Genomic DNA, 20,800 nt, shown 5'->3' on the forward strand with positions numbered 1-20,800 from the left:
GAAGTGTGAATCTGGGTAATTGACATCCATAGAAACGGGAAGCCAGGAGGAGGAGCTGGTTTTGGAGACAAGGGGGAAAAGATTGGAGTTTTGGGTGTGTGTGCCAAGTTTGAGATTTTGATAAAGCAGTTAGGAGTCTGGAAGTCAGTTGAAAATTCAGGATCCAAAGATTTTGGGGCTAGTGACAAGATTATAACTTCTCTGCCAGGGTAACCTAGATAGAGCTACAATTAATAATGATAGGTATGGTACTGTAAGAAATCTAAATATAGAATCTTCAGGAACATCTACTTTTAAGGGATAAGAAGAGCTAGTGAAAGAAAACTAAGAAACTTGCAGAGAAAATGAAAACCAAACAGTCCTTTATCTGTAAACCAAGGAGGGGGAAGTGTTCTTTTCATGAAAAGGGTATTAGTCATGTCATGTGCCATAGAAAAGGAGAGGAGAATGAGGAATGGGAATAAACCATTGGATTTATTTATCCATTAGCAAAACAATGTTGCTTCTCAGAGTCAGGGGAAGAGGAGCTAGATTATTTAAAAGGGTTAAAGTCTGAATGTACTGAGAATGTAGAAGCAGGGGATATAATTAGTAATTGAATCATTTTGGAAGCAAAGGAAAGAGGCGCAATGGTACAAGCACACCTCTGAGATATTGTGGGTTTGGCTCCAGACCACTGTGATAAAGTAAATATCACAATAAAGCAAGTCAAATGAGTATTTTCGTTTCCCAGTGTATATGCATGTTATGTTTACACTATACTGTAGTCTATTAAGTGTGCAATAGCATCATGCCTAAAGAAACAATGTATATATCTTAATTAAAAATATTGCTAAAAAATGCTAACCCTCATCTGGGCTTTCAGCAAGTTATAATCATCGATCACAGATCATCATAACAAATATAATAATAATGAAAAAGTTTGAAATATTGCAAGAATTACCAAAACATGATACAGAGACACAAAGCGAGCAAATGTTGTTGGAAAATGGCACTGACTGACTTGCCTGGCAGAGAGTTGCCACAAACCTTCAATTTGTAAAAAACATAGTACTGTGAATGTAATGGAGCTTCTTGTTTCTTGAGGTAGGCCTGTATTGCTATAAACTTGCCTCTTAGAATAGCTCTTACTGCATCCCAAAGATTTTGTTTGTCATTTTCATATGTCTCCATGTATTTTTTAATTTCCTTTAAAAAAATATTTTTAGTGTGTATTTATTTTTTGAGACAGAGCATGAGTGGGGGAGGGGCAAAGAGAGAGGGAGTCAGATTCTGAAGCAGGTTCCAGGCTCTGAGCTGTCAGCACAGCTGACATGATGGGCTCAGAGCCCATCATGGGGCTTGAACTCACAAACTGCGAGATCACGACCTGATCTGAAGTCGGACACTTAACCAACTGAGCCACCCAGGTGCCCCTTTAATTTCTTCTTTGATGTCATGGTTCAACCATTCTTTGTTTAGTAACATTTTATTTAGCCTCTATGTATTTGTGTTTTTTCCAGATTTTTTTTCTTGTGATTGATTTCTAATTGCATAACCACTGTGGTCAGAAAAGATGCATCATATGATCTCAGTCTTTTTGAATTCATTAAGACTTGTTTTGTGGCCTAACACATCTATCCTGGAGAAAGTTCCATGTGTACCTAAAAAGAATGTGTATCCTGTCGTTTTTGGATGGAATGCTCTGTACATATGTTAGGTCCACCTGGTTTAACGTGTCATTCAAAGCCACTGTTTCCTTGCTGATTTTCTGCCTGGATAATCTATCCATTGATATAAGTGGGGTGTTAAAGTCCCCTACCATTATTGTATTACTGTCAATTTTTTTCCCCTTATGTCTGTTAATAGTTGCTTTATGTGTTAAGGTGCTCCTATCTTGGTTGCATAGATATTTACAACTGTTATATCCTCTTCTTAGACTATTCCCTTTATTATTATATAGCATTCTTTGTCTCTTGTTGTAGTCTTTAAAGTCTATTTTGTCCAATATAAATACTACTACCCCAGCTTTCTTTTAATTTCCATTTGTATGGTAAATGTTTTTCCATCCCTTCCTTTCAGTCTTCACGCATCTGTCAGAAACAATCATTTTTAAAAAAAAATTTTTTTTCAAATGTTTTTTTTTTTTTTTTTTTTTATTTTTGGGACAGAGAGAGACAGAGCATGAACGGGGGAGGGGTAGAGAGAGAGGGAGACACAGAATCGGAAACAGGCTCCAGGCTCTGAGCCATCAGCCCAGAGCCCGACGCGGGGCTCGAACTCACGGACCGCGAGATCGTGACCTGGCTGAAGTCGGACGCTTAACCGACTGTGCCACCCAGGCGCCCCAGAAACAATCATTTGAGCATGCTTCCCCATGGTATGTTATTTTTATGCTAGGTTCTAAAGAAGCTAGAAAGAGAAGAACAAAAAAGTCCAAAGCCAGTAGAAGGAAGGAAATAATAAAGATCAGAGCAGAAATAAATGAAAAAGATAAAAAAAAAAAAAGAAAAAAGAAACCAGGAGGTGGTTCTTTGAAAAGGTAAACAAACAATTGATAAACCTTTAGCCAGACCCATCAAGGGGGGGAAAAAAAAAGACTCAAAATCAGAAATGAAGGAAGAGAAAGAACAACTGACCATAGAAATTATTTTAAGAGAATATTATGAAAAATTATATACCAACAAACTGGACAACTTAGAAGAAATGGAGAAGAAATGGATAAATTTCTAGAAACATGTAACAAAATCAGGGAGAAATACAAAATTTGAACGTACCAATTACTAGCAATGAAATTGAATTAGTAGTCAAAAAACTAACAAAAATTTAGGACCAGGTGGCTTCACAGGTGAATTCTACCAAACATTTAAAGAAGAGTTAATACCTACTCTTTTCAAACTATTCCAAAAAATAGAAGAGGAAAGAAAGCTTCCAAATTCATTCTACAAGGCCAGCATTACCCTGATACCAAAAATCAGACAAAGACACCACAAAAAGAGAAAACTACAGGCCAGTATCTCTGATGAACATAGATGCAAAAAATCCTCAACAAAATATCCTCAAACCAAATAAAAAATATATTTAAAAAGTCATTCACCACGATCAGGTGGGATTTATTCTAAGGATTCAAGGGTGGCTCAATATTCACAAATTAATCAACATAATACATCACATTAACAAGAAAAAGGATAAAAACCATATGATCATTTCAACAGATGAAAAAAAAAGCATTTGGCAAAGTACAACATCCATTCATGATAAAAACTCTCAACAAAGATTTAGAGGGAACATGCCTCAACATAATAAAGGCCATATATGAAAAACCCACAACCCACATGATACTCAATGGTGAAAAAACTGAGAGCTTTTCTTCTAACATCAGGAATAAGGCAAAGATGTTCACTTTCACCACTTTTATTCAGCATAGTACTGGAAGTCCTAGCCATAGCGATCAGACAAAAAGAAAAGGCATCCAAATTGGTAAGGAAGAAATAAAACTTTCACTATTTGCAGATGACATAATACTATATAAAGAAAACCCTAAAGATTCTACCAAAAACTCCTAGAACTGATAAATGAATTCAGTAAAGTTGCAGAATAGAAAATTAATATAAAGAAATCTGTCACAGTTCTATACACTAATAATGAAATAGCAGAAAGAAATTAATAATCCTATTTACAATTGTGCTAAAAATAATAAAATATGTAGGAATAAACTTCACTAAGGAGGTGAAAGACCTGTACTCTGAAAACTATTAAACATTGACAAAAGAAATTGACACAAACAAATGGAAAAATATTCCCTCGTCATAGAGGGAAGAACAAATATTGTTAAAATGTTCATACTAGCCAAAGCAATCTACAGATTTAATGCAATCCCTATCAAAATACCAAAGCATTTTTCATAGAACTAGAACAAATCCCAAATTTGTATGGGACCACAAAAGACCCCGAATAGACAAAGCAATCTTGAAAAAGAAGAACAAAACTGGAGGTATCACAATCCCAGATATCAAGAAATACTACAAAGTTGTAGTAAAGCAGTATGGTATTGGCACAAAAATGGACACATAGATCAATAGAACAGAATAGAGAGCCCAGAAATAAACCCATGTTTATATAGTCAATCTTCTAAAAGGAGGCAAGAATATGCAAGGGGAAAAACAAATGGTGTTGGGAAGACATGCAAAAGAATGAACTGGCCCACTTTCTTACACCACACACACAGAAAAAAAAAAACAAAAAACCTCAAAATAGGTTACAGGTCTAAATAAGACCTGAAACCACAAGAATCCTAGAAGAGAGAACCAGTAGTAATTTCTCTGATATTGGCTGTAGCCTCATTTTTCTAGATATGTCTCCCAAGAGAAGGGAAACAGGCAAAAATAAAATACTGAGACTACATAAAAAAACAAAAACAAAAAAACAAAACAAAAAAAATAAAACCTGTGCAGCATAGGAAACAACAAAACTAAAGGACCACCTATAGAATGAGAGAAGATATTTGCAAATGACATATCCGATAAAGGTTAAGTATCCAAAATACATAAAGAAAGAACTTACATGACTCAACACCAGAAAACAAAACAAAACCCCAAGTAATCCAATTAAAAAATGGACAGAAGACATGAACATTTTTCCAAAGAAGACATACAGATGGCCAACAAACATTTGGAAAGACTTCCAGTATCACTAGTCATCAGGGAAATGCAAATCAAAACCACGATGAGATAGCACCTCACACCTGTCAGAATGACTCAGATCAAAAATCTAAGAAACAAGTGTTGACAAAGATGTGGAGCAAGAGGAATCCTTGTGCACTCTTGGTGGGAAGGCAAAGTGGTGCAACCACTGTATGACTGTGTGGAGACTTCTCAAGAAATTAAAAAGAATTGCCATATCCAGTAATTCCACTACAGGGTATTAACCCAAAGAATATGAAAACACTAATTCAAAAAGATATGTGTACCCCTAAGTTTATTATAGCATTATTTACAATAGCCAAAATATGGAAGCAGCCCAAGTGTCCATCGATAGATGAATGAATAAAGAAGTATATATGTACAATAGAATATTACTCAGCCATAAACCTTGCCATTTGCTATGACATGAGTGGAGCTAGAGAGTATATATGGTCAGAGAAAGACAAATACCACATGGTTTCACTCATATGTGGAGTTTAAGAAACAAAACAAGCAAAGGGAAAAAAATAAGAGACAAATCGAGAGACAAATTCTTAATTGTAGAGAACAAACTGATGACTACCAGAGGGTAGGTAGGTGGGGGATGGGTGAAATAGGTGATAGGCATTAAGGAGTGCACTTGTGATGAACACAAGGTGATGTATGGAAGTGTTGAATCACTATATTGTACACAAGAAACTAATATCACACTGTATGTTAACTAACGAGTTAAATACTTGAAATAATAAAAATGTTTCTAAAGTAAAAAAATATCTTCTATAAATATAGCACATTTGTGTTTCATGAAACGCTATTTGAACATTAAAAAAAAAAAAAAAAAAACGAAACACGGATATCACCTTACCCCTGTCAGAATGACTAAATCAAAAAGACAAGAAAGAACAAGTGTTGACAAGGATGTGGGGGAAAAGGAATTACCATATGATCCGGTAATTCCGGTACTGGGTATTTCCCCAAAGAAAACGAAAACAATTTGAAAAGATATATTCACCTCTTTTATTTATTGTAGCACTATTTACAATAGCCAAGATAAGGAAAGAACCCAAGTGTCCACTGATAGACTGAATGGATAAAGAAGATATGGTACATATATATACAATGGAATATTACTGAGCCATAGAAAAGAATGAGATCTTGTCATTTGTGATAACTGGATGGACCTAGAGGGTATAATGCTAAGTGAGATAAGTCAAACAGAGAAAAATAACATATGACTTTAAGCGTATGTGGAATTTAAGGTAAGTCAAAAAGACAAACAAACCAAACCAAAACAAAACAAAAAAACCCAGACTCTTAAACACAGAGAACTAACTGGTGGTTGCTGGAGAGAGGTGGGTTGGGGGAATGGGTGAAATAGATAAAAGCGATCAAGAGCACATTTCTTAAGGTGAGTACTGAGTAATCTATAAAATTATTGAATCATCGTATTGTACACCGGAAGCTAATATAACACTATGTTAATGGTACTTCAGTACCATTGGGGTACTGATGCATGCTCAAATGGGGGATGCATGCTCAAATGATTTTTCTGACAGATGCCTAAAGTTCAGAGACCACTAAGGTAGAGAATGATGATAAAAAGAATGACAGCAGTTAGTAAAGGGTTGTCCCTGTTTGTTAGCTGCTTTGCATTGATCATCTCGTCTGCAGCTTACAACACTCTACAACATAATTGCTACCATTGTTACCTCCAGTGAAGGAGCTGAGGCTGTATGACATAAGAAACTTTCCCAAGCTCACACAGCTAGTAAGTGATGACACTGAAGTTTAAACTCCGGTACTCGGACCTCATAACTCCTGTTTTTAACCAGTCTTCTACAATACCCTTCGTAATTAAGTGTGCCTCCAAAACTGGGTGTAACCAGAATCACCTGGTGGTCCTGGGAATCTGTCTTTAAAAGGGGAAGGGAAGGAGGAAAGGGGCGGGGGAAGAAAAAGGAAGAAGGATGGAAGGGAGGGACCCAGTTTTCCCAGGTGGTGGATTTGCCTCACTTAGCTCTCCAAACACACTGAGGACAGAGCCAGGACACAAACTCAGGTCCTCTGCATCTAAGTTCTGTATATTTTCCTTACCCTCATTCTTCTCAGCTGATCAGGCGACTAATTCAACTAAAAGTTATTACTGTTGCCACTGTGCTTGATACTACATTTAACTGGTATATGTATATGATTATATAAATTTTTTTGATACATAAAATAGTAAATCAGGTCAATTAAAAAGCCATCCAATGGTAATACTTACATTATCGGGACCTATTAAACAGCCCACACTTTTTAAGGGACAGAATGTATCGAATTGTCCATAAAAATGTCCACTGCAGGGATTCCATATTAAATAGTGACTTTGCTCCCGAGTTAGAACATAGGCAGTTGGACCCTGAAGGAAAATAGTCATTAAAACAACTTCCAACTAATTATGCAATTGAAGTCAAGATTAGTTTGCACACACAATTCGTTATTTTAGTTGGACCCCTAATTTCTAAAATTAATGGCTAATGGTGGAAATTAGTTTGAAGTTCTACGTTGCACTGGATTTAAGAAATAAAATCAAACGTTCCTTTTTGCAAAATGCACGTATCTGCTACTGCCTTGTAATAGACCAAACAGGGATAACTGATTAAGTATTGAGAAGGCGAACGATTATGCCTGAGTACTACATTAACTAGTACTTGATACACTTTTATAATTATGTAAATGCATAGAAGATGTTATGAACATACCAAACTGTTAACAGTGAACACACCTAGGGGGTGGGTGGGTTTGGGGGTTGAGTCTGAAGAAGTACTTTAACTTTTTACTCGGAATACTTGAGTCTTACTGGATTTTTTTTTTTTTTTTTTTTAATTCTCATAGCGACATTTATTCATTTACTGCTCCTGTATGGATTTGCTTTGCTGCTCACAACAGCCTTCTGGGGAAGGCAGGGTAAAAATTATCCTAGTTTCCTTAAAAGCTCAGAGTTGTGAACTGACTCGCTTAGAGCCACACAGCTCATGAGGAATAGGCAGAGCCTGGAACTCGGGTCTTGTGACTTCCTAGCCTAGTGTTCTCTGCCTTTTACCAGGCTCTCTGGAAGATGACGGTGGAGAATGCATCCGTTTTTCGGATGTGATCCTACCTGCCTAGTGGCAACTCGTGCTACTTAATTCCCGAGGAGTCCTAGAGCCCTGTGGCCTCTTTTCGATACACTCTTTGGATACACTGCTTCAATTCACGTGAATTTTCTAAACTCGTACCCCCAACTACCCCAAACGCGCCCCAAATTGAGGGATGTTTGCTGTGGGCTGGGGAAACAAATTCTAATCGCTTGCTGTCTCCAGTCTAATAAAATGAACAATAATGATATCAAAAGATAGCTGCTAACATTCTTTTCTTTGCTGCTGAGGTTGTCTGCTCTGTTCTGCTGTACCTGCTGCTTAGTAGCAGGTGCCTGAGGAAGCAGTGGGCATGAGAAGGGAGATCTGTCACCTTGCCACTAGTGACCTAACACCAGATCACTAAGGGAATCAGAATTCTTAGCAACATGGGCAGGTGTGGGCTCATACCACAAGGACAGAGTCAGGTGGGGCCTTTGAGTGGTCAGCGGTTCAGATTGGCCGGAAAAAAGCCCCTGATCTGAAGCACAGATCAGAGTCCAAGTGCCACTGAAAAAACGATTTCATGTCTCATCACTGGTTCTCTCTGCCCGTAATGGAATCTCTGGGCCACTTGCCTTGCAACTCGAAGGATCGCTATGCAAATTAGTACTGTTCATTTTCTGGAACGTAACAGCCATGTTAGACAACTACACTCCTCTGTAGGAGCCAGCCTGTGTGGTCTTACCTCAGGAATAGCACTGCCCATCACCAGCCAGGCCTTTTTACCCAGGGAGAGAAAATAATTACATAGTAAGACCGCATGCTCTTCTTCGTCTCCTGCCAGGAGATCAAGAAATTGCTGACAAGAAGAAAAGAAAAATTACACTGTGTAGATTGACTGCTTCATTCTGGATTGGACATACAGGATTTTTCAAAAGTCACTGTTAAAATTAGTGCCTTACAGTGTAAATAGACCTATTTTAAAAATCTGTTTCCAGATTTTGATACTATGTTTTAAATCACTAAAAAAGAAAAACACAGTGGCGACTGGGTGGCTCAGTCGCTTGAGCGTCCAACTTCAGCTCAGGTCGTGATCTCGCGGTTTGTGAGTTCGAGCCCCGCGTCCGGCTCTGTGCTGACAGCTCCGAGCCTGGAGCGTGCTTCGGGTTCTGTGTCTCCCTCTCTCTCTGCCTCTCCCCTGCTCATGCTCTGTCTCTCTCAAAAATAAATACACACTAAAAAAAAATTAAAGAAAAACAGAACACTTCTATCAGACGTGGTATTTTCTCTGACATCGATTCCATGGATTCCTAGAATCAACACTATGAGTAGGGGAGACAAATTTCAAAGTTTTACTCTTCATTGTGAATTTATAGATAATAGCTCCCTGTGTGTTGAATATGTTTTTAAATACTATTTTTAGAGCAGTTTTAGGTTCACGGCAAAGTCGGGAAGAAGAAATGTTCCATCTACCTCTGTTTCCACACACTATCAACATCTACCTACAGAGTGGTCTGAGTGTTAATAATGGAGAAACCTACAGTGACATGTCATAATTAATTACCCAAAGTCCACAGCTTACAGTAGGGTTCACTCTTGGTGTGGTACATTCTATGGGTTTTGACAAATGTGTAATGACATGTACCCATCATTAGAGTATCACAGAATTTTCACTGCCCTAAAAATCATTTGTGCTCTGCTTACTCATATCTCCCCTTTCTTTCCCTGCCCCCAAATTATTTTAAGCATATTGCATGCATTACCTCATTTCATCCTAGAATAAACGCTTGAGGGAAGTACTCATCTTCCAGTTTTATAGGTGAGGAAATGGAAACACATGTGAGGTAATACTTAGGAAGCGGTAAAGCCAGTCTGGCTCTACGGCACACGAATTATCCTCTCCTTTGCATATTTTCTTTAGATGTCTTGAGGTTACGGAAATGTTACCTCTAATATTGTCAACATTATGTTGCCAAAATAGACTAGGGAGCAAAAATTTAAAGTGTACTTAAATTTCAACAAAAACAATAAGATGTGCTTAAATTTCTTTGGTTTAGAGCTATCCTTAACGGGAGTTGTATAACATAGTTTAATTTTATGCAAACACAGCACCACATGAGATCCAGAAGCAGAATACCTGTGATAAGGTATGTGTTCGTGTCCTACTACCCAGGAGCCATTCGGATGTATCGTAACATACATGGATTGTAAGTTCCAGGAGGGCAGAGGCCATGTTTATTTTGCTCATAGCCACAGTTTAGTACAGTGTGTGATATGTGGTGTGTGACCAGGAAACACATACTGAATCAGTAATGACACGGCTTGCCATAAAAAGCCCATCAGTTGTGGAGTATGTAATTTCCAAACGTAATACAGAGTGTCATTTTGATTTTTTTTCTTTTAATGAATAAAGCTGGGATATTGCTGAGGTAATACTGGGAGGCTAAATCAGTATTAAGATACCTGAAGTACTTTTTGTTATTATTTGTACAAATAACAAAAGTTTTTCTTAATTTCTGAACTTGGGCAAATTGAACCAGAAAGACAAAATACTTCAGAATTTAGCTCATCCTACCAGATGACCAAATGGATTTTTGTAAGGACTAATGAATGTTGCAATTTAAAATTATACGAGCCTTTGGCCAATATTCAGTGAAGTCAGCTCAAACTGGTAAATCTGTGAGGGAGAACTACTTACGTCAGATGTGCTCCACAGGTCACAGATGCCAGCAAATGAAACAGTGTCAGGCAAGAAAGGAATCAATGACACATATCGGGCCACCAGTTCCTGTTTAAGCAAAAAAATAATTAAACAGTTCCTGTTTGAAAAAATTAATTTCTGATAAAATAGATACCTAGATATTCGACCTCATTTTCTTGTAAGAGTTCTATATATCACAAAATTGATGTGTGCGGAATGAAGTGAGGGCTAAGTGCTTACCAAGCTAGGTGTTGTGTTAACACTCATTTCACCCTCTCCAAGCATCCTAGGAAGGAGGTCACTGTTAATATCCTTTTACAGATGAAGACACTGGCTCCTAGGTCTCTTTGAAATGTTCTCTTTTTTTTTCCTGCACTTCCTTACTTGATGGTATAGGAAGACTTTTTTTTTTAATTTTTTTATGTTTATTTATTTTTGACAGAGAGAGAGAGAGAGAGAGAGCGCGAGCGCGCATGAGCGGGGGAGGGGCAAGAAAGAGGGAGACACAGAATCCGAAACAGGCTCCAGGCTCTGAGCTGTCAGCACAGAGCCCAACGCAGGGCTTGAACTCACAGACCGTGAGATCATGACAGAGCCGAAGTTGGAGGCTCAACCAACTGAGTCACCCAGGCACCCCTAGAAAGACTTTCTACAATCATCTTGTATTTTCTCTAGCCCAGTCCAAAAAGCAGCCACTTCTCCAAGGAGCTTTTTAGAGGGTAATCGTATTTAGAAACAAAGATCAGGGCATCATTGTAGTTACAGCTCCTATTCATGCAACTTCTAAGGAGGTTGAACATCTTTTTCATATGCTTACTTGGCCTTTCAAGTTTACACTTCTCTGAATTTTTTTTTTTTTAATTTTAATCTTTATTTTTGAGAGAGGGAGAGACAGAGTGCGAGTGGGGGAGGGGCGGAGAGAGAGTGAGACACAGAATCTGAGGCAGCCTCGGGCTCGAACTCAGGAACTTCCAGATCATGACCTGAGCTGAAGTCGGACATTCAACCGACTGAGCCACCCAGATGCCCCTCTTTTTTGTTCGTTTTAAAGGAGAAAACTTGTATTGGCACAGCCATTCCTATCCTTGTTGAATTAACAGAGTGAAACAGTGATTTTTAAACAGTTACAGCTGGTTTCTCCCAAATGAATCTCACCGTAGTAGGTTGGTAGGCCGGTCGGGTCACAACCCCCTAGTTTCGTTGTAAGGAGACCCACAGGCTATGAAGAAAGCGCAGCTTTTCCAATTGCCACTCTTTCATTCACGTGCTCAGCTGAGGTGCACAAAACATAAATAAAACTTCTAACAAGGAATCCTGCCAAGAACGAGACCAGAGAGGGTGAGCAACCCTGCCGAGCTCAAGAGATGCAGGGGCCCTGGGAGAATGGCCCTGGGAGAATGGCTTTCTCCAAAGGGCTGTCCCACTACTTTTCTTCTCAGCCTGTTCCAAACCCAGCAAGCTACCTGCTTGGTGAGGATTTGCCTGGTTAGGAACGCCGCTCTCTTTTCCTTTGGAAAACCTACGAACCTCCAGGTCTCTGTCTTCGCTCCCGGTACGCACGGGTGGGGGAGGGGTGCGGCGGTGCTGCGGGCCGCGGGCCGCGGGCCCCGCACCGGGCACCGGTCTTTGGGGGAAGGGCTCGCTCTGCTGGCGGCGGTGGCCGGCACGGCCCCCATGTGCACTGTGACAGCAGTCCATTGAACGGGCTGGGAGGTAGCCGGGCCTTGGACGTGTCTGCTTGGAAGAGGGCTCTGGTGGTAGACGCGAGGTTTGGCCCAATCCTTCAGGCCCGGTCTGAAGCCTCTTGTGTCTTCTGTGAACTCAAAGAATGAAAGACATTCCTACCCTCCATCTCATCACCAGCCCAGCTGGCTATAACTAGGGGACACGGCCCCTGGCTGGCAGGACAAGTCCCACCGTGAGTTTCTATTTCAGTATTCTGCACGTTTTGTTACTGATTTGCAGGTGTTTTTAAGAATATATTCTAGTTGGTATTCCTTTGGCTATTATATATGTTGTAAACACCTTATTTGTGGCTTTTCCTTTGTGGTGTCTTTTGATAAACCCAAGTTCTCACCTTTTTTTTTTTAAGTTTATTTACTCAGTTTTGAGAGAGAGAGAGAGAGAGAGAGAGAGCAAGCAGGAGAGGGGCAGAGAGAGAGGGAGAGAGAGAATCCCAAGCAGGCTGCTTGTTGTCAGCTCAGAGCCGGTGGAGGGACTCAGTTTTAAGAACTGTGAGATCATGACCTGAGCCGAAACCAAGAGTCAGACTCCCAACCCACTGAGCCACCCTTGTACCCCTAAGTTCGCACTTTCAATATGGCCAAATGTATTTTTCTTTTTCTTTATAGCTTGTGCCTTTTTTTTTTTTTTTTTTATTATTTTTTTTTTAATTTTTTTTTTCAACGTTTATTTATTTTTGGGACAGAGAGAGACAGAGCATGAACGGGGGAGGGGCAGAGAGAGAGGGAGACACAGAATCGGAAACAGGCTCCAGGCTCTGAGCCATCAGCCCAGAGCCCGACGCGGGGCTCAAACTCACGGACCGCGAGATCATGACCTGGCTGAAGTCGGACGCTTAACCGACTGCGCCACCCAGGCGCCCCGCCTTTTTCTATCTTATTTAAGAAATTCTACCTCAAGTCATACAGATAAAAAATGCCTTCATATTTAGGGACACCTGGGTGCCTCAGTTGGTTAAGCCTCCAACTCTTGGTCTAGGCTCAGGTCATGATCTCACAGTTCATGAGACTGAGCCCCACATCGGACTCTAGGCTGACAGTGGGGAGCCTACTTGGGATTCTCTCTCCCTCTCTGTCTGCTCCTCCCCTGCCTTCTCTCAAAGTAAACAAATCAACTTAAAAAAAACCTGCTTCCATATTTAAGTACTCAATCTATCTGCCCTTGAATGCTGTGAAGTAGGAGTCTATTTTTATTTTCCCCATATGTAAAAATCAATGATCCCAGTGAAATTTATGTAATAGTCAGTCTTTTCCTTAGTAATTTCCAATGCCAGCTTTGTCATGTGTCAGGTTTGAGTGCGTCATATTTGAGTGGACTTTTTATTCTTTTCCATTTTTCTGTTATCTGTGTGTCAATACCATTTTACTTTAATTACTATGGTCTTGTAAGTAGTCTGGGTATATGGTGTGGCAAATCTTCCCACCGACACCTTCTTACTCCTCCAGATGTCTAAGCTACTTTGACCCTTTGCACTGCCATATAAATATTAGAATCAGTTTGTCAAGTTCCACTATAAATGGTTTTAAACATCTAGTTTGACAAGTCTTTGTCTTTTTTTTTTTTTTCTTAAATCTTTTTAAAGGTTTTATTTACTTTTGAGAGACAGAGAGACATACTGTAAGCAGGGGAGGGACAGAGAGAGGGGGACACACAGAATCGGAAGAAGGCTCCAGGCTCTGAGCGGACAGCGGTGGGCCCGATGTGGGGCTCAGACCCACGAACCATGAGATCATGACCTGAGCCAAAGTCAGACCTGAACTGACTGAGCCACCCAGGCACCCGGACAGTCTTTGTTTGTCTGTTAATCAGAAAGTTTAATCTCTTTGCTCTGATTGTGATTACTGGTAAACATTTCGGCCATTTTAACCACCTTATTCTGTGCTTTTTATTTCTCATACTTTTTTTTTGTTTCTTTTTTTTCTCCCTCCCCACTTTCTTCACCCCCATTTCATTATTTTATCTCCTGTTAATTTTGCAAGTTATACATACTTTCTTTTATTCTTTTAAGTGATTAATCTAGGAATTTCAATGTGAATATTTAACTTAAACTCTAAAAGTTAATAAATACCTTGACTCTCCTCTTGGGAAATACAAGTGCATTAAAATATCCTCATCAATCCTGTCCTGACATATACGCAGTTTTTTCCAGGATTTTTGTTTTGTCACTACTTTTCACCCTCACTTCTGTTATTACTGATATGAAGACAATGCCTGTCTCCATTTACTCACAAGTTTCCCATTTTCTTTATCTACTGTTTAGTGTCGCACCTAGGATTTTCTGAGAGCCTTCCTTCTCTTTGAAGGCTATTTTTTAGAAATTCCTTAAGTGAGACTCTTTTGGTTGTAAATTCTCCCAATGTTTGTGTGAAAGACAGTTTCACTGGATATAAATTACTAGTTCGATGGCTATTTTCTTTCAGCCTTTTGAAGATATTATTCCTTCTCTGACTTCATTTGTGCAGCTGAGAAGTTGATTGGTCGGATCATTGTTCTTTTGTAGAAAATCTGTTTTCTCTCCAGCTGCTTTAAGATCATCTTTGTAGTTCCCTGCAATATGCCTGGATTTTAATTTCATTTTATCCTGTGTAGGGTATATTGGGCTTCCTGCATCAGAGGATCATTGTCTTTCGTCAGATCTTAACACATTCTCAGCTCTCTTTTTTTTTTTTAATTTTATTATTTTTTTTTAACGTTTATTTATTTTTGAGACAGAGAGAGACAGAGCATGAACGGGGGAGGGGCAGAGAGAGAGGGAGACACAGAATCGGAAGCAGGCTCCAGGCTCTGAGCCATCAGCCCAGAGCCCGACGCAGGGCTCGAACTCACGGACCGCGAGATCGTGACCTGAGCTGAAGTCGGATGCTTAACCAACTGAGCCACCCAGGCGCCCCTCTCAGCTCTCTTTGAACATTGCTTTTCTCCTTTCATGTGTGATTTGGTGTTCCTCCCTCTGTCCTCCATGTCTCTTAACCTTTCCTTTTCATCTTCTGTTTTTTGGCTATCTCTGTGCTATATTCCAAGTAATTTCTTTGCATGTAAATTCCAGCTCACTAACTCTCTGTACTTACCTGTATGTAAGTTAAGTCTGTATTTAACTGTACTTAATGTTCTGCTTAAGCTGTTTGTTCACTTTCTATTTTTAATTATTTTATATTTCTGTAAGTACTATGCAATATTTTTGCAATCTGCCTATTTTTCTTTTGTTTCATTTTCAATTCCCTAGATTTATTAAACATTTTTTTTAATGATTACTATTTATTTTTGAGAGAGACAGAGCATGAGAGGGGGAGGGGCAGAGATAGAGAGAGACACACACAGAATCCGAAGCAGGCTCCAGGCTCCAAGCTGTCAGCACAGAGCCCAACACAGAGCTCGAACCTATGAACCACAAGATCATGACCTGAGCTCAAGTTGGACGTCCAACTGACTGAGCCACCCAGGTGCCCCTCAATTGCTTAGATTTCTTAAACTTATTAAACATATCTATTTTATAGGCCGAGTCTAATAATTCTAATATCTGCAGTCTTTGTGGCCCAATTCTGTGGTTTGTTGTGTTTGCTAACTCTTACCCTCTTCATGGTGACTTATTTCTTCTTCAATGATCTTTTATATGTTTGTGTTGTTTGGAACTTTGGAACTTTTTTTTTTCTCTTTACGGCTGAGTTTAAAGAGCATTCTTCTAGAAAGATTTGTGTTTCCTTCTGACAGGGATTTAGGGGCATTACCAACAGGGAAATGCTTTCAATGATATTTTCAGCTGAAGTTTTGTTTGGTCATACAGGTAGTGTGAATTTTAGTTGCTGGTGTGAAAAAATACAACTTGGTTATTGGGAATTCCTTGGGGATACTTGTTTCTCTTCCATCCAGAGTCAAGGCTGAAACAGGCAGGATTCCTCCTGCAAAGCAGGGTATTTCCTGGCTTACTCATCATTGACATTACCTGTGTCAAGAGTCCCAGCTCTGCACCCGAGTGTCTAGTTTGACCCTCCTCCCTGCCCCGGCACCATACCTGGCACTACCTCCTTCCCCAGTCGCCCTGTGGCTTGCTAAAGCCCAGGTCCAGGCATTAGGAATTATCTGACAACCTCAGAGCAAACGCTATTCCAGGCTCTCACCCATGTGGAATCTGCTTTGTTGTTTCCTGGCTCTGACTTTCCCCCTCACCTTATTTCTATGTCAGCCGTGATTTTAAAAATGGTTTAAATATTTTCTTCATCACTCCTCTATGTTCTCTCCTGGGAGAAATTTTTTTCCCTTTTACTAGAAGGAATAGAAGGAAGTCCCTATTATGGTTTTTAATCCAAATTGATTAATAAAAAAAGTAAAGGAAATGTGGAACACAGGTGTTTTGTTTTGTTTTTTTTTTTTGATATATCTATATCTGCAAAAAGATACACCATCACCTGTTGCTAAATTATCATGTTAATGACTTATTAGCAGCAACTACTCCCTATACTATGTACTCTCTAAAGATAGTTCTGGGTTACAGTATTCACTTAAGAATGGTGAATAATCATTCTGTTAAAATGCCTGTTGAAAATAATCCAATTAAGAAATAGGCAGAAGGCATGAATAGACATTTTTCCAAAGAAGACATACAGACGGCTAACAGGCACACGAAAAGATGCTCAACATCACTCATCATCAGGGAAATACAAATACCACCCCACACCTGTCAGAATGGCTAAAATTAACAACTCAGGAAACAACAGATGTTGGTGAGGATGTGGAGAAAGGGGAACCTTCTCACACTGTCGGTGGGAATGCAAATTGGTGCAGTCACTCTGGAAAACCATATAGTTGGTTTCTTAAAAAGTTAAAAATAGAACTACCCTACAACCCAGCAGTTGCACTATTAGTATTTACCCAAAGGATACACAAAAGTACAGAATCGAAGGGGTACACGCATCCTGATTTCAATAGCACTATCAACAATAGGCAGACTGTGGAAAGAGCCCAAATGTCTATCGACCGATGAATGGATAAAGAAGGTGTGGGAAATATACACAATGGAATATTACTCAGCCATCAAACAGAATGAAATCTTGCCACTTGCAATGCTGTGGCTGGAGCTAGAGTGTATTATGCTAAGCGAAAGAAGTCAGAGATAAATACCATGTGATTTCATTCATATGTGGCATTTAAGAAACAAAACAGATGAACATAGGGGAAGAGAAGGAAAAACAACATAAAAACAGAGGGAAATACACCATAAGAGACTCTTAACTACAGAGAACAAACTGAGGGTTGCTGGAGGGGAGGTGCATGGAAGATGGGCTAGATGGGTGATGGGCACTAAGGGGGGCACTGGTTGGGATGAGCCCTGGGTGTTGTATGTAAGTGATGAATCACTAAATTCTACTCCTGAAACCAATATTGCACTATATATTAACTAACTAGAATTTAAATAAAAATTTGGAAAAAAAAAAAAAAAACAATGTTTAACAGGCAGAGATGCGCGTGTGTACTTAGTGGCCCAGCTTGGATGTGCTCTGTGGTCCCGGCTTACATGCTGTACATCCTCAAATCTTGGAGATAACGTTTGCTTAATTTGAATTCAATGATGTCTATAATATTAACACTGAATAGTTATTTTGCTATAGTAGAAAGTGCATGAGTTCAGAAGTCAGAGGCCTAGGTTCAAATCCCAACAAAGTGATGGAGGACACGTAATGAAGACGTTGCAAAAGTGTAAAGCATCTTCCAAAGGTTAATTTTCAGTGCTCAGTATAGTGCCCGGGACACAGGAGGCACCCATAATTGTTCACTGAAAGAATGAACTAAGGATTATTACCCTCTCTGGTACCTTCACACTTTTCTACAGAAAGTGAGCTTCATAGCAATAAAAAAAATGTTAATCATTTCTTTCACCACTGATGATCTCGATAGAGTGACTATCTTAAGTATTATAAAATATGGTCGTTATAGGGCAATATATTGAAAATTTAACATATTTTTAGCAGCAGCCCTAATTGGCCATGGAATACTCACTGCCGTTGCTTGTGGGTTGTTGGGGCAGGCCTCCAAGAGCTCCTGTGGAGGGTTTAATGGCTTGAGGTAACGAGTGATAAAGACGGTTTTTCCACTTATGTCAGTCACTGTCGTGAGGCATTGACGATGTGGAAACTTTAAGGCACATTCAGCTTGAAACTTCTCCGTTGCTTGTAGCAATTTCTCATCTTCCTGAGAATCAAACTTCACAAACAAAGACTCCATGGAGTTTACATATGATTACCGGAGACAACAGTAGGATTTGTTGAGATCTTACGGTTAACAGGAACTACATGTATGCTTCAGGAACTACGATTACGTGACCCCCTTACAATATCGTCATGTCCTGGTGTCCCTAGGGCTTTATTTAATTATATTTATAACCTAAAAATTAGATGGATTCATTAAATACTTAAAATATATTGAACAGGACTGAAAGAAAGTAGTCAACAGGCAAGCAGCCCTACGAAAACTAGAACAGCCTATAAAATGTAAACTGATGTACTAATTCTGATTGATGAGAATAAGCAGTAGCTTTATATGTATTTTGACATTGGTTTTAGAGGGGAGAGGGGCTCAGTAATCTAACATCTCAAATGCAAAGCTCGAGCAAGTCATGTTAAATGCACAACAAATCGACAGATATATACTGATGTGTTAAAAAATGTTAAATCCATAATGAACGTAATACAGAATAGTAATGGGTCTCAGGGAAAAAAAGAAGGAGAACTAGCATCAAGTGTATCATATTTATCTTAAGTGGTTCTCTGATCCAAGATGAGCTACCAATTCCCAGACTTTTAAAGATTTTATTTTTAAGTAATCTCTGCACCCAACGTGGGGCTCAGACTCACAACCCTGAAGTCTGGAGTTGCATACTCCTTAGGCTGAGGCAGCCGGGTGCCCCAATTCCCAGACTTTTAGTAGTAACTTAAAGCAGACGAAACAGAACAAATTCTAGTTGCCTTAGACACATGTTGTAATTTTTCCCCTAAAGCGATTACTAAAAAATAGCTTGCCAAAAGCAAATATTTAAATGTTTTTACAAGATTTCTGTTGCGTAGTATAAAAACATATGCATGGTTGCTTATATTCTGCAGTGTTTCAGGACAAACTCAAATAAAATTTTATTAGGAAAGTTAATTTTTAAGTAGGATTTAGATTCTAGGCAGTGCTTGAAAATCTGTTTGTTTTGAGAATGGAAATGCACCCAGCTATCCTTCTCATACTCTGCTTTATTATTATTATTATTAGCATTCAAAACCACTGATATGTTTACTCTGTCTCCCCCATAGAATAAGATTCTTAAAGTCAAAGGTTTTGTTTCTATCTTATTTTTTTTTTAATTTTTTAACGTTTATTAATGAGAGACAGAGAGAGGCAGAGCATGAGCATGGGAGGGCAGAGAGAGAGGGAGACACACAATCCGAAGCAGGCTCCAGGTTCTGAGATGTCTGCACAGAGCCCAACCTGCAGCTCGAACCCACAAACTGCGAGATTGTGACCTGAGCTGAAGTCGGACGCTTAACTGACTAAGCCACCCAGGTGCCCCTCGATCTTATTTTTTTTTATCTCCAGTACCAAGGATACTACCTGGCACATAATACCTATAGGAGGCGTGTAACAAATATTGTCGAGTGAATGAATGGGAAGACAACCCGTGACTTTTTTCTGACTTGAGATAGAATCTAGGCTATCCTAATTATTCTTGATTTCTGTTACACTGGAGCTAGACTGTGGCTCCAATTTCTAATTTGATTTCTGTATCCCGAAAAATTGGGGTAGTGGTTGTGGGGGTTAGGTAGGATGTAGGATGGAGACGTTTCCAGATGCCTCCTATATACTCTCACGGGGTGTCCCCGACATCCGAATTCGAACATCTGACTCAGATTGATCTGGTACCACCTACCACTGAGCATAGTGGGAGCTGCCCAATGTATGGTTATGGATATATAAACAAATGAAAAAGGCCAGCTTCTGAGACTTTGGCATGGGCGTGTCACAGACTCCTAGGACGGAATTGTCATGCCAGAAATCATTGTAACTTTACAAAGATGAAAAATTACGAAACAAGGGTGGTATGAAACAAAGCACCCAGTGGAATTCAACTCGGTTTGCTTTAAACTCATTCATTTACTTACTCACCCAACTATTTGGAAAATATTTGCTGAGAATCTAAAAGGTTCCAGGCACTGTGGATAAATGAATATGAACCAGTACCCTCAAGCAACTTCTAGTCTAGAGGAATGCATTAATAAGCAATCCGGTACTTAAGATACTTGCCCAGAGATTCTAAATACACAGGTGCTAGAGGAATACTTAAGAGGCCAAATAAGCATTGCCCACAAAGAGCAACAGAAACCTAGAATCAGTACTGATTATTGGCCTTCCCAGTTTAAAAAACTGTGTCGGGGCGCCTGGGTGGCGCAGTCGGTTAAGCGTCCGACTTCAGCCAGGTCACGATCTCGCGGTCCGGGAGTTCGAGCCCCGCGTCAGGCTCTGGGCTGATGGCTCGGAGCCTGGAGCCTGTTTCCGATTCTGTGTCTCCCTCTCTCTCTGCCCCTCCCCCGTTCATGCTCTGTCTCTCTCTGTCCCAAAAATAAATA

At 39.6% G+C, this 20,800-nt stretch overlaps 1 protein-coding gene across 1 annotated transcript in view; it reads right to left on the bottom strand.

Annotated features, from left to right (window-relative positions):
- Positions 1 to 6,418: 6,418 nt before the first annotated feature.
- The window catches only part of CC2D2A (coiled-coil and C2 domain containing 2A), a 139,214-nt gene continuing 124,832 nt past the window's right edge, over positions 6,419 to 20,800 (bottom strand). Inside the window, exons 30-34 of the mRNA XM_032593081.1 lie at positions 18,195 to 18,398; positions 10,458 to 10,547; positions 8,505 to 8,618; positions 6,925 to 7,059; positions 6,419 to 6,574 (exon numbers count right to left, since the gene is read on the bottom strand). Coding sequence (XP_032448972.1) covers positions 6,419 to 6,574; positions 6,925 to 7,059; positions 8,505 to 8,618; positions 10,458 to 10,547; positions 18,195 to 18,398 — 699 coding nt within the window. The remainder of the gene's footprint in view (positions 6,575 to 6,924; positions 7,060 to 8,504; positions 8,619 to 10,457; positions 10,548 to 18,194; positions 18,399 to 20,800) is intronic.

The sequence above is a fragment of the Lynx canadensis genome, chromosome B1 (genome assembly GCF_007474595.2).
Source record: "Lynx canadensis isolate LIC74 chromosome B1, mLynCan4.pri.v2, whole genome shotgun sequence".
In the NCBI taxonomy this organism is placed as follows: Eukaryota; Metazoa; Chordata; class Mammalia; order Carnivora; family Felidae; genus Lynx; species Lynx canadensis.